A 12,476-nucleotide genomic window follows, 5' to 3' on the forward strand; every position below is an offset into this window, starting at 1 on the left:
CAGCCAAGCTTAAAGAAAGTACACATTTTAGGCAGTTATGTAGGGCACACAAACTCCTCTTTTGGCATTTGCAGGGCCCTCTATGACTGCATACCCACCCTGCATTTGCTGTCTTCAGGCAGGATGGTGTTGTGACGTTTCTTGTTTATCACCTAGGCTGCTTTAACAGGTGCTAAGCAAGAGAGAAAACTGCCATAGAAAGCTTTCCAGGCTGTGCTCTGTGGGCGAAAACAATCCCAAAGAACACTAAACGCTAGCGCCATATTCTAACTTCACCTCCACTGTCGCCAAGGCTGAACTTGTACGCAGCTTGTATTGCTTTCTGTTAAATGCATGGGTTTATTCTTGTTAAAGCATCACAATATCAGCTGTGTTTGTACTGACCTCCTGTGTTATATCTGACACCAAGCAACTTAATCATGTTTTTATTTTCAGATTCCTGTTCAGAGCATGACATCCCTCTCACTGAATAAACTGCATGCCTTCCGTTTGCCATTGCTCTAAAAACTAATTCTGTCTTTATTTTTCTTTTCTCCTTCCCCCTTTCCCTCCTATTTTATTTTTATCACGCACTGTTTGTTCCCCCACCTGTTCTTTAACATCACATATTGTTAAGGAATGCTCTAAGAATAGGACCACTGAAGCTGCTTTTTTGGAACAGCCTGATTTTTCACAGCAGATACACCACAGTAAAAAGCTTTTCAGTATCCCAGAAGTAGCCGAAGAGGATGTTGAATATTCTGAATTATTGCACAAGCAGAGTTTAGGTGTGCCCAATAAAATGAAACCCATGGTAGCTAGACCATCTAGACCCTACAGTCAAGACAAACGGCACAGTTTCTGGAACCCTGCCAAGCACAGAATTTCAGGCATGGAGGATTTCACTTCAGAAGACAAAAGCTATAACTACAGTAGATCCTTAACAAGAAGCCCTGACAGCGGCCTAGACTGTGGAAGTGAGGAAGAAGAATCTCGTTTTCATTTGAGAAATGCTTATGATTTGATTTCTGCCAACATTGCGCCTCCCTGTTGTGCAGAGACTGATAACTGTTCATGTCAAAAAAACACAAGACCATTGCTTGCTCGCAGGAGAACGTTAACCAGGCAGAGCAGCGTTGAAGAAGACTTTGACGACTTGGGTCCTTCCTTTATAGAGCCTAGAAGTGAGGCAGCCAAGCGAAGTTATGAGAAAAAGTATGAGACTCAGAAATGCAATAGACCAGATAACAAAGATGTTCAGCAAGTCTGGAAGATGAACTTACAAGTGAATGACTCTAGGGCAGCTGTTCCAGTTGCAGAGCCATCCCACAGAGATGCAGAAGACTCTCTGGTGTGTGAAATAAACCTTCCTTCTAATATCTGCCTGTCAAATCCATCTATTTTCTTCCTTTTCTTTCTCTCCTCCCATTTCTTTTGATATTTTTCCCTTAAAATCCATCTTTTGGGCCTATCTACTGGTGGTTGCTTTATTTCTTTCCTTTCCTCCATGATTTTTTATTTAGTAATCATTTTGCTTCCCAAGCTTCTTTTGTATCATGCTGAAATCAGTTTTAATTTGCTTTACAACAATGATTTTCCCACAGAACAAATTACAATAATGGCTGCTTTTGTTAAAAGACAACTGAATCTAAATTTTAATTAAGGGTTAGCTGAACTATAATTTTCCAAAAAAAAAAAATTATTTGAAGTGAATATCAGAATATTGTGTTAAATAGTAAAACAGGTTTTATTTTTAAACTGGAAAAGAGAAAACATTTTACCCATTTTTATTTTTATGGTCTGTCTCAAAGATTCCGTTTTGTCATGTTGTTTTTGCTTTCCTCACTCCCAGATTTTCAGGAAGTGCTCTTCATCTTCAGTCCTTCTCTCTGGCCGAGTACCAAGAAGTATCTTCCCCCCAGTGACAGTGACCAAGCAAGCTTCTTGGAGTCACAGGATTCATCGTGTTTTCATTCTCCACCTACTTCCTGCACTGTCACTTCTTTGCCCTCTTTTTTAGACCATCTCTTCTTGCCTTTGAAGTTGCGGACTGCATCTCCGAATGAGATTGCAGGCAAAAGCTTCTTTCAGAGGGACGAGCCAGTGCCATTCCACGTCTTAATCCACAAGGGTGACTCTGTGATCCTGCCTGTTTGCATTTCTATATGTTAGCCCACAAGAGAGCTACTATGAACTTGCATCTTTAGGCACTCCCAAGTCCAAAGAGAGCTAAACCAGTTTTTTCCCTCTCAGTCTGCAATAGTCCAAAGACTGGATGTCTCCAATCTGATGTCTTAAGTAAAAGTAAATGCAGCTGCTGCTAGGCGCTAGCCCAGCAGTTTATGCTGAACTGATCATTTAAAATTTCTCCTATTAAAATTGGTGTTGAGGCTGATGCCAAACGAGAGACCCTGCAAAGCTTTAAAATATTAATATTTATTGCCAATTAGTGAACAGAAAGAGATCCAGCTGTGGTGGGAGGTGAAATTTGTATGAATCTCTTCTGCAAGTGTTAGTGACGTCTTAAAAGCTCGTAAACAGAAAAGACCTTTTGAGAAGAGCAGTGTTCTCAAAGACAGCGAAGAGGAGAAGGACATATCCTGGTTAATGTGCTGCAAATTGTGCAAAACACTCTAGCTCAAAACCTAAATGTGTTGACTTTACCAATCATATACGACCTGAACAGCTCTAATGCGAGTGGTCTTAATCCTTTTCTGGGAGAGTTAAAAGTTCTCTGAGCCAAGTTAGCAGCAACGACAAAGGCAAAAGGATGTTTCCAAAATTTATTTCTGTTTTTTGTTCTAATGTGTGACTGCTGTTTGCAAAGTGTGTGCCACTTTTCAGGGAACCATTTTTCTTTTGCAGGTTTAGGAGGCATCAATATAACTTTTTTCAGCTAACCTTTCAGTTAAAAACTACGTTTAGTTGCCTTTAGAGCTTATGCTTCTGAAAGTGATTGACGTTATTTACCTGCCTGTATAATGCATCCAGCTGTGTAACTTTCAAACCTGTTGTTTTTGTTTTTTTAGCTTTTAGGGAATCCATCATCCACTGGACGACCTGACAGGGTGGAGCACACGGGTCGAAGGTTGTCTCATGCCAGTGCAGTCCCACAAAGGTCTCGGCCAATGTTGGTCCCTTCCATTGGTTAGTTGGCCTGATTGGTGCATTTCTATTCGTTACAGCCACAAAGTTGGGGTACGGTTAAACCAATCAATAAAGCCCTAAGCCTTTCACCACAATAACTCTAAATCCTTTATATAGGATGAACTAAGATTAAAAGCAATTCTGTTTTAGGTTAAATATGAATATACTGGAGATTCATGAAAGATCTAAACCAAAATCTGCTGAAGTCAATGAAAGTTTCTCCATTTATTCTAGTGGGCTTTGGATCAAGACCTAGGCGTTTGTTGAAGATAGCTTCAATTTAAAAGCTAAAGTAGACAGTTCAATTCTTTACAATAAATTACAGTGTGGATTTGCTGTGAATATGATACTTAAAATAAGTTCATTCATCTGTCCATCCATCCATCATTTCATTCATCTGTCATCAATTTGCTGTCACCTTCCATTCTCTTAACTACTTTTTGGAATTCAGCAAGGAAAACTGAAATCGTTAAATTGAATGGGCAAGTGAGACTGAAGTATGTTCATTAGGTTTGCTTTTTCTAAACAAGCCATCTCTGTGTTCTGGTTAAACCTTGACCTAAAAATATATATTACCATGTGCAAGAAATTCCAAAAAGTACTGCAGACAAGATAATGGAAACAAGACACCAAGCACAAAAACACTGTCAACCAAAACTGGCACACCACACAAGCACCTCACAAAGAGTCAAGCTGAAGCACAAGAAACACAGGAGAGTAAATAGAGAACTGTAGCCTCTGTACAGAATTACAGTCTCCATGTAATGTAATGGCTATGCTACCTATGCTCATATTAGATTTCACCTTATTAATAGTATACAAAGTAATGCAGAGAACCCTAGGCAACATTAAAGCAGTTCTGTGCTGAAGCTGTATCTGTGAACCTATGCAGAGAAACCTCAGAGTGATTCTTGTTGTGAAGTAATAGGATTTTTTAAATTGTTAAACAAGAAGTGTTTCTTCCAGTTCTTTCTGTGGTAATACAACAGAATGACAGTGTAGGGAATGTTTAATAGAAATCTTTCTGTGGTGTACAGCACCCTCTACAGATCTGCTTTTACTCTCAAGGGGAAAAAACCAGTGGATATTAGGGACACTTAATAATTTATGAAAACTGCATATTAAAAAATACATCTGTAGTTCATAAAAGCATTCTAAGTATCTTCAATATGTCAAGTTAGGGTGCGTAATTCTCCTCCCATTTAAACTGGTACAAATAAGGAGTAACTTCATTTAATGGAATTGGATTGGTGTTCTAAAAAAAAGGGGCAAAGAGAGAGACTCAGACCCAGAGAGTGCCTGTGCAAATATCAGCTGGTTACTATTAGTTCAGCCAGATAATTATCAGCTGATAAATAGGCTCAATATAGGCTGCTATTTGTTAGATCAGTTTCCCTTGGTGGTGTTTGAAATAATTGTGGCTAAATTAATCCTTTGCACTTTTTTTTTAATTTTAATTTTAATGGGGAAGATGTGGAAGGGATGGGTTCTGATTAAATGTATCAGGCTTGGCTTTCCCTCACTAAGGCTATTTCTATACCAGACATAGAAGTTGACCACCGATACGCAATCTTAGCTATGCCAATTGATTAGCTAATATTGACTTATCTCCATTCGACTTCATTGTCTGTCTCCATGGAGGAAGGTTGAAGGGAGTGTTTCTCCCGTTGATCTTAATCCTGGATGCTTGCGAGTTCCAGGGTCAGCTTTGACCCAAGAAAGCACCATTTTGAAATCCCAGAAGATCACCCCGAGCGGGTTGATCTTCTACAATAGTGTGGCTCTATCCTAAGGTTGGAACACAAGGAGCTATTCAATAATGACTTCACTATTCAGTAGCTAACAAGCAGCATTTTAGGAAGTAGATAAGAAGAAATTATTTTTATAACCAGTCCACATTCAAATTGTTTGTGAACAGAGAATAAAACAAAAGGCCCCAATCTATCTTTTCAGTATGAGTTCAAGAATGCAGGAGTGTATTTTCCAGTAAGTAGGCTCTGTGACTGCTTCTGTAGGGAAGTCACTTTAGGATTGAATTACAATATTGTCTAACAGTGAAAAGAGAAAAACCCACAGTGGCAAAATTTTTAGCAGCTCTTGAACAAATTACTCTCTGGTTTTCTGTGAAATTGATGACAGACCCTATACAATATCTTTATAAATGTGAGGTGGTTATGGTCCAGGATTCCTAACTGCTGAGTTTTTTGAGTATATTGCCATGTTTAAACAAAGCAAACAGGTTTCTAATGATGTTCATAGAAACAGAACTAATGTGAAGCTGAGTGTTGTCAGGCAGGCACTACACATGGCTCTCAGCAAGGCTTTTAATAAAATCAACATAACCGATTATTCAGCTATTGAAATGTAATTGGTGGTAAATATTTACCTGCTATGTAATAATTATCCATCTCATGTCAGTCAAGGCAAGCATTGGGTGAAATCCCAAAAGAGTCATCCTCTGAAGGCTTGCTACAGGAAGGGAAAAAAGAGAGAGAGAGGGGGGGGGGGGGGGGAGGGAGCTGCATAGCGGATAAACAGCCTGAATAAAAGCAATGTATCCAACGTAACAGATCATTGTACTGACTTGATAACACTGTCATCACACAGTGACTGCTCTGTTGACTGCCAGAGGAGCTTTGCCTGAATGAGCACTGAATAAAACAGATATTGTGGGGCTGTCATCATAAAAAGAAGGTTCTTGTAAAAAAAATAGTTGTATCAAATTCTAAAGTTTTTATTGGTGCAAAACTCCCATTGACTGCAGTTAGTAGTTTTATTTCATTAATGTCCAAAGAATGTGGGGTTTCTTATTGAAATGTATTGAGGACTACATACAGATAAGCATCTGTCAGAGATGATCTAGATGTTGCTTGGTCCTGCTGTGAAGGCAGGGGACTGGACTCAATGACCACTTTAGGTCCCTTCCAGTTCTAGTATCCTATGATTCTATATTTGCTCAGCATCACTGCAATGTTACTATTATTCTAAGATGAGTAATACTGTTTTCCTAAGGGGTTGATTGTTCATGTGTCATTCTCTACTTGAAGATTAGCTTCAGGTCAATTAACAACACAGTTAAAATCTAATGGTGATGGCTGGAGTTTCTGGCTCTTAAGGTGTAATTTGTCTGCATGATAGAAAATGAAAGGAAGTCCATAAAAGTGATAAATCAACTTCAGAAGGAGTAGCTAGCAAGGGGGAATTCCAAAACTGTGGCACTTCTAGGATAAATATTTCCTGTGGTACATTTTTAGCAAAACAGCCCCAAAATTTGAACTCATTAAACTCTGTCAGATTATGAATATATTTGCATTAACATCTCCTTGCAAACAGAAAACTTTCAAATTATTTCTGGTTTTAGATCATCTGCTTCCAAAGATAAAACATATTTTACATTTTGCCCTTGACTTTGCAGAAGTGAGATGTAGCATTAAAATGTTTATTGGTCTTTGTATTATTGTAGTAACTAGCACTAGTCAATGACTAGGATCCCATGGTGCTAGGTGCTGTACAGAACAAATATAGTTCCTGCCCCACAAATTCAGTCTGCATTTACCCTTCAGAAATCCATGCAAGTTTTAAAAGCATGAAGGTGAGACACTCTAAAAAGCAAACACCCTTTCCACATGTGCTTGTGCTGTATGAGAATCACTGGAGAGTGATTTCTTATGAGAACGAGTCAGTAAAAAGGCCACACACTGTTCTGCAGGAGTTTAGCCCCCCTACTATAGCTGAGTCAGAAAACAAGGTAGGCAAAGCCTGCCCTCAGGAGCCTCCACTGAGAAGACTATAAAGTGTGTTTAATAGATCATTCCCTTTTTTTCCTTAGAAATTACAATGGACAGTAACAGTGAAGGCGGTCGGTCTCGGTCAGGTAGTGAGGGAAATATTTCACCTGTAAAAGAAGAAACTTATTATCGCAGCATTGGTGGACACAAGAAATGGTCTCAGCAGCGTACCATGGCCTCTGACTATAGATACGGTATGCCGAACCTTCTTCATCCTTTCTGACACAGACGCATTTAGAGCTGGGTGTTAATGAGCGTCATTTCTGTATGACAACATTGCATGCAATGCAGAATGCAAGGGGAGCTAACCCTTACGTCCTGTCTGCCCTGCCTCCAGGTAAGTTGGTTCAGCTCAGCTCAGCCGTAAGGGAAGAAGAGACCTTAGTCATCCACTGACAACTGTCATGCAACCAGCTTTCCATACTGAAACAAGTCAAAGCACACTGCATTGCATGAACCTCTGTGAAGCTTACTCCTCCATGGTTGTTTAACATCAGTCAGCATCTAATGTTTGCACCTTTGAACACCCATTGCTCAAACAGATCACATTTCAACCTAGTTCATAAATATAGGATTATACAGAGCCAAAAAGGGGTCAGTTCATCATCACCAAACCTTGCACAGAGACCAGCAGCACTACGCTGTCATCAGTCCTGCTTTACTGGTTTGGCATAGGACTGAGATGAAGCCCTGAGAAGTCAGGGGTGCTTTTCCATTGACCTCACTGAACTTTGGATCAGGCCCTCAGTGAAGGAAAAACTAACTGCATTTTAAAAGTATGCGTACCCACATACCTGCAAGTGCTAATTAAAGTGTGTGCGGCAATAATCGTCTCCCACCCACTCTCAACTGTGTTTGCTGCTTCATCAACATAGGAAGCCAGTACATAACTGCACAAAATGCTTAACCTTTCATAGATCATTACAGAGGGAGTTGAGTACTTTACAGTGCCCTCCTAAAGGTGGCTTAGGGCAGCTATAAAGTTGGGAAAAGCATTTTAAGTTTTGTGTTCATCTCTCAAATGAAGCACAAAAAAGAAGCCAAAGTAAACATTTAAGCAAATCTATAACAAACAAATGTTCTTTGAATAGCTGCAGCCCATATTCCATGTGGGGGGGTGGGGGTGCGTGCACCACAGCTGGAGAAAGTTGCCTAGTAGTAGCCATAAGGCTACTGTGGCCTTAGCACCTACTCTGGCTGTATGGGCAGTCCTGCCCATTCTCACCATCCCTGGCTGGCATCAGAATGCTGCGTGGTGCTACCTGACACTTTTGCTCTCAATTTTCCAAGACCTTTTCTTGTATGTGGCAGTAATAGTCCATTAGGTTTAGTTGAAATGGTAGAGCTCAGGGTCAGTGGTATTTCTCAATGACATTTCATTACTGGACAGCTACAGGGCGGCCAACTAGCCCTCTGGGCGTATTTTTGCATATCACTCCGTGCCCTATGTTCTGCACGTCAGCTGCATGGACTATGTGGCTGCAACTACTCAAAGAACCAAAAATGGTTACCCACCGGTAACTGTTCTTTTTCAACTTGTGATGCAGATGTAGACTCCACAATGCATCTTCTGTCCCCTTGGCATGAAGATCTGTACTTCTCAGACTCAGCACAAAACAAATGAGGGCACTGTCTGCCTCTAGGCATCAGGGTATGGGCATTTCCCCTACAGATGCTGCTAGGCAAAGTTCTCCTGCTATGGTGCTCAGCTTATGTGCACACCCACCTGGAATACACAAGTGCACCATGTCTCAAAGAGCATGTTACAGGTAGGTCTCTAGGTTTTAGGTTTGAGAGCAAACAGCTTTAAATATCTAGAAGCAGGTCCTCAATTGGTATAAATCAGCCCAGTTCAGGGACTCGAGCAGAGCTATGCCAATTTACATTAGCTGAAGATCTAGCCTACAGTAGCTGGTTGCAGAATATAAATAACCGGGCAGATAGCATCTGACTGCCTGAAGGAGATGTGACCATCCTGAATCCTCACCCTTCCAGCTCAGAACAGTTTTGATAGTCTGTATGCAGCTCTTGCTTGTAACAAACTCCTGCTGGAGTTGGCTGCTGATCAGGGAGGTCATAATTTGACCTGTTTCACTTAAAAATTAGCCCCTGAAATACTCTGAATAAAAACCCTGTATTGCATTTCCAGTCCATGTGACAGTGGGAATAACGCATGATTGCACCTGGAGAGGAGTGGGGAGAAAACCCTCTTGCCATTCGTCCATGTATTGTCCTTATTCCACTTCCCATATGTGCTTTGTGCCTGTGTAAAGCTTCCTGGCTGGGTTGTCTTCCCCATGGCTGGTCTGCATCTCTGTCTCCACCTTCTTGCTAGTCTTCTGGACACAAGTGTCTGTAGCTGTCCCCTTGAAGCTGCGCCTCTCTGAACTGGCCTTTTTAATTACAAAAAAGTTGTCCAATAGAGTGATCAGGCACTAGGGGTAAGTAAAGAGGGGAGGGTCATCTTAAAAAGAAGTTCTGTACTAAAGCCTAACGTTTAAATTGTTTAAAAAAAGATGTAATCTTCATTACAAAAATATTAGAAATATTGGGAACATGTATGTACAGGTTGAACCTGTCTAATCCAGAACTCTCTTGTCTGGCAACATCCGTAATCTGCCATGATTTTAGTTAGCCAGACAAGTACTTATCATGGGTGTGGCCAACTTTCCTATAGTCTGTTAAAGGTTGTTTACAGCCCCCAGTCCTGGCTCTCAGGGTTCTGTGCTGATATTTACCCCTAAATATCTTCTATGAGCCCAGTAGGTAGTGGATACATTGGTAATGCTGCTGGACAATAGTGACCTTCTGCAGTCCAGCAACTGCTCATGTCCAGCACTAGTTAGGTCCCAATGGTGCCGGACTAGAAAGGTTCAACCTGTACTTTTTTTCTAAAGGTCTGTTTTATAATAGTGGTAAAGGTATTCGCGCTCTAATGTGCATGAGTGTGCTGTGCTGCACATTGACAGGCCTGTGTGGCCCTGTTGGGATGGGTGATCAGTTCTGTAGTGCAGGGTAGCGTGGTCCCAGTTCAGAGATTACAGGAGCAAATTTCAGACCTCAAACTGAAAAATTATTCTGGTTTGCACAGCTGAATTTTTGCTCTGTTCTGATCTTTGACAGATGGCTACTGTGGTCGTGACCATCTCTCTCCAGATATCTATGAAGAATCAGAAACAGATCCTGGCACAGAGGATATGTCCACTCGAATATTTGTTGCGCTCTTTGACTACGATCCACTGACAATGTCTCCTAATCCTGATGCTGCAGAAGAAGAGCTACCATTTAAAGAAGGACAGATCATAAAGGTGGGAATCTAAAACCATCTTACAAACTCATCCTCATGGGTCCATTCACCTTTAGCAGTTTCTAGGGTAAATACCAAGAACTTTTCTTTCGAGCTACAAGCATTTATGTATCACAGGGTTGAGAAATGTCTTGTGCCTAGTACAGAGGATATTAAAAATGAGGTAGAGTGTAAAAATTTAAAAGCACCTAAATGATTTAGGCACTTCCCATACATCTTTCATGGCACTTATGCTCTGAAATTATTTAGACAGAGGTTATCAAAGATGCGTAGGCAGTGCTCTGCTCAGCAGTACAGTATCAGCTCCCTAGTTGGCCTTACACTTGGTGTGATCTGCTCTGAGTTGGAGTCCCCAGACAGGTGCATGGGAAAATTAGGTGCCTAAGAAACAGATCCTCAGAAACCAGCAAGCTGACCAGAGACTGTCCTACACTACCCCAGAGCAAAATGTCCAGCAGGGATTGGGGCACAGGCACCTAAGCAGCTCACCGGATATACCTGGCTGATGAGAGGTGTTTCTCTCCTCTGTTGGAGTTAGACAGTGAAGCCAGGTCAGCCCCCTTAAGTAGCCAGTATCTTAGCAACTGAAACTGTGGGGTTCCTGCTCCCGCTTTTATGATGTTTCCATATATCCCCAGCTGTCCTTATGCAAGTGCTGCCATGACCCCATGGCTATTGGTAGTCTGCATCCAGCCCTCCTGCTGGGGGACCTGGCTGATTTCTCCACCTGTGTCTGTGTTAGAGAGATACAGGCTAGTGCTGTGTTGAAGATTGGCCTTGTAAACCAAGGGTTGTGAGTTCAGTTCTTGAGGGGGCCTTCCAAGGGCCTCAGGTAAGTTAGACTTTAAAAAAAAAAAATCAGGGATAGTGACAGGTGCTGCTGTGAGTGCAGGGGCCTGGACTCAATGCTTCTCAGGGTCTCTTGCAGCTCTACAAGATGTGTGTTTGTCACCATTTATCACCCTTGTAGGAATTACCCCTGCTGGCCAGCACATGCTGTTTAGGGGGAGGGATAGCTCTGGGGTTATAGTGCATTGCACTTGTAAACCCAGGGGTGTGAGTTCAATCCAGGGAGAGGGCCCTTAAAAATTTGTCAGGGAAGATGATAGGTTGCCCTGTGAGGGCAAGGGGGTGGACTCAATAACTTCTCAAGGTCCCTTCCAGGTCTATGAGATATGTGTATCTGTGCCCTGGATTCCCAGTGGTCTGGGGCAACATTAAGACCATTTGATGCATGCCCAAAACACCCACTGCCTGGTGAGAAAAACATTGATTCACCTCTTAAGGGAAGTTAATTGACATCCTATTTGAAAAGACCATTATGATGGGGAACACTGGTCCCAAACATGCTGAACTGATACATTTTAAGCTTCCTGAGTCTGAGTAGGTTCTAGCACCCTCTTCTTTGGCCTTTCTGGCATGCTTCCTAGCAGAGTGGATAAAAATTTGATATTTTAAAATTAAGTCAGATTTTTATGTACATATTTTTTATTTAAATACTTAAATGTCTTATGCCTAGTACTAAGGGCATTAAAAGTGGCACTTAAAACTCTTTAAAATTAAATGAAATTATGACAAACCATATTAAGGCTTAAATTTACTAGAGTATACTAAAATAAAAACAATTCGAGGCATCTGTTTGCTGCCAAAGCTTTAAAGAAAGTCACGCTGCTGCACTGATGGAAGTCACTGGCTGACTGCCTGGAATCAGAGTTTGTTAAAGTGCTTAGCCAGATTTTGGCAGCCGTAGCATCTTTGGCAGGTGCAAAGAGAGTGTCGTCTTCATTTCATTGTGTCCAACTAGTTCACTTCAATGTCTAATTCATTCAAAGCTGAGAAACTGGGAGATCAAAAACTAGACGTGTTTGTTTTCTTCTTCCAGTTGATGAAAGAAAAACCCCTGAAGTGTGAGGATGAACTTTATTGGGTTCTAAATCCTGAAGCCCGGAAACAGTCTGTTCAGTACACTAACTGCAGATACTTCTTTAGTTTCTTAAATCAGTTAGTTTTAAATGCAAACCTTGATGATACTTATTTTTTCATATGTATCCTGCACATTTAAGTAGCTTTATTTAATTAATTACATTTTGAAAGTGCAGTTTGTGCATTTTAATTGAATTCCAGCAGCCACCCACATTGAACATGGCACAAATCATCAGGAAAGAGAGAAGAATTTTCTAACATAAAAATGTTAAAAATATGATATTATTTTAAGCTATATAATTCATCAAATAAATACAGATATAGTATATTTT

The 12,476-nt window shown here is 40.9% G+C and overlaps 1 protein-coding gene across 18 annotated transcripts in view; it reads left to right on the forward strand.

The window, feature by feature from the left end:
- Nucleotides 1-12,476, forward strand: part of RIMBP2 (RIMS binding protein 2) — a 485,649-nt gene that overhangs the window by 452,455 nt on the left and 20,718 nt on the right. For 13 of the 18 annotated variants that reach the window (XM_075012504.1, XM_075012509.1, XM_075012506.1 and 10 more), the window contains 4 exons: nucleotides 617-1,330; nucleotides 3,009-3,126; nucleotides 6,956-7,108; nucleotides 10,038-10,222. In XM_075012504.1, the coding sequence (XP_074868605.1) occupies nucleotides 617-1,330; nucleotides 3,009-3,126; nucleotides 6,956-7,108; nucleotides 10,038-10,222 (1,170 nt within the window). The remainder of the gene's footprint in view (nucleotides 1-616; nucleotides 1,331-3,008; nucleotides 3,127-6,955; nucleotides 7,109-10,037; nucleotides 10,223-12,476) is intronic. The other 5 variants (XM_075012514.1, XM_075012515.1, XM_075012520.1 and 2 more) reach the window with 1 other exon arrangement.

This window comes from Carettochelys insculpta, chromosome 18 (genome assembly GCF_033958435.1).
Source record: "Carettochelys insculpta isolate YL-2023 chromosome 18, ASM3395843v1, whole genome shotgun sequence".
In the NCBI taxonomy this organism is placed as follows: domain Eukaryota; kingdom Metazoa; phylum Chordata; order Testudines; family Carettochelyidae; genus Carettochelys; species Carettochelys insculpta.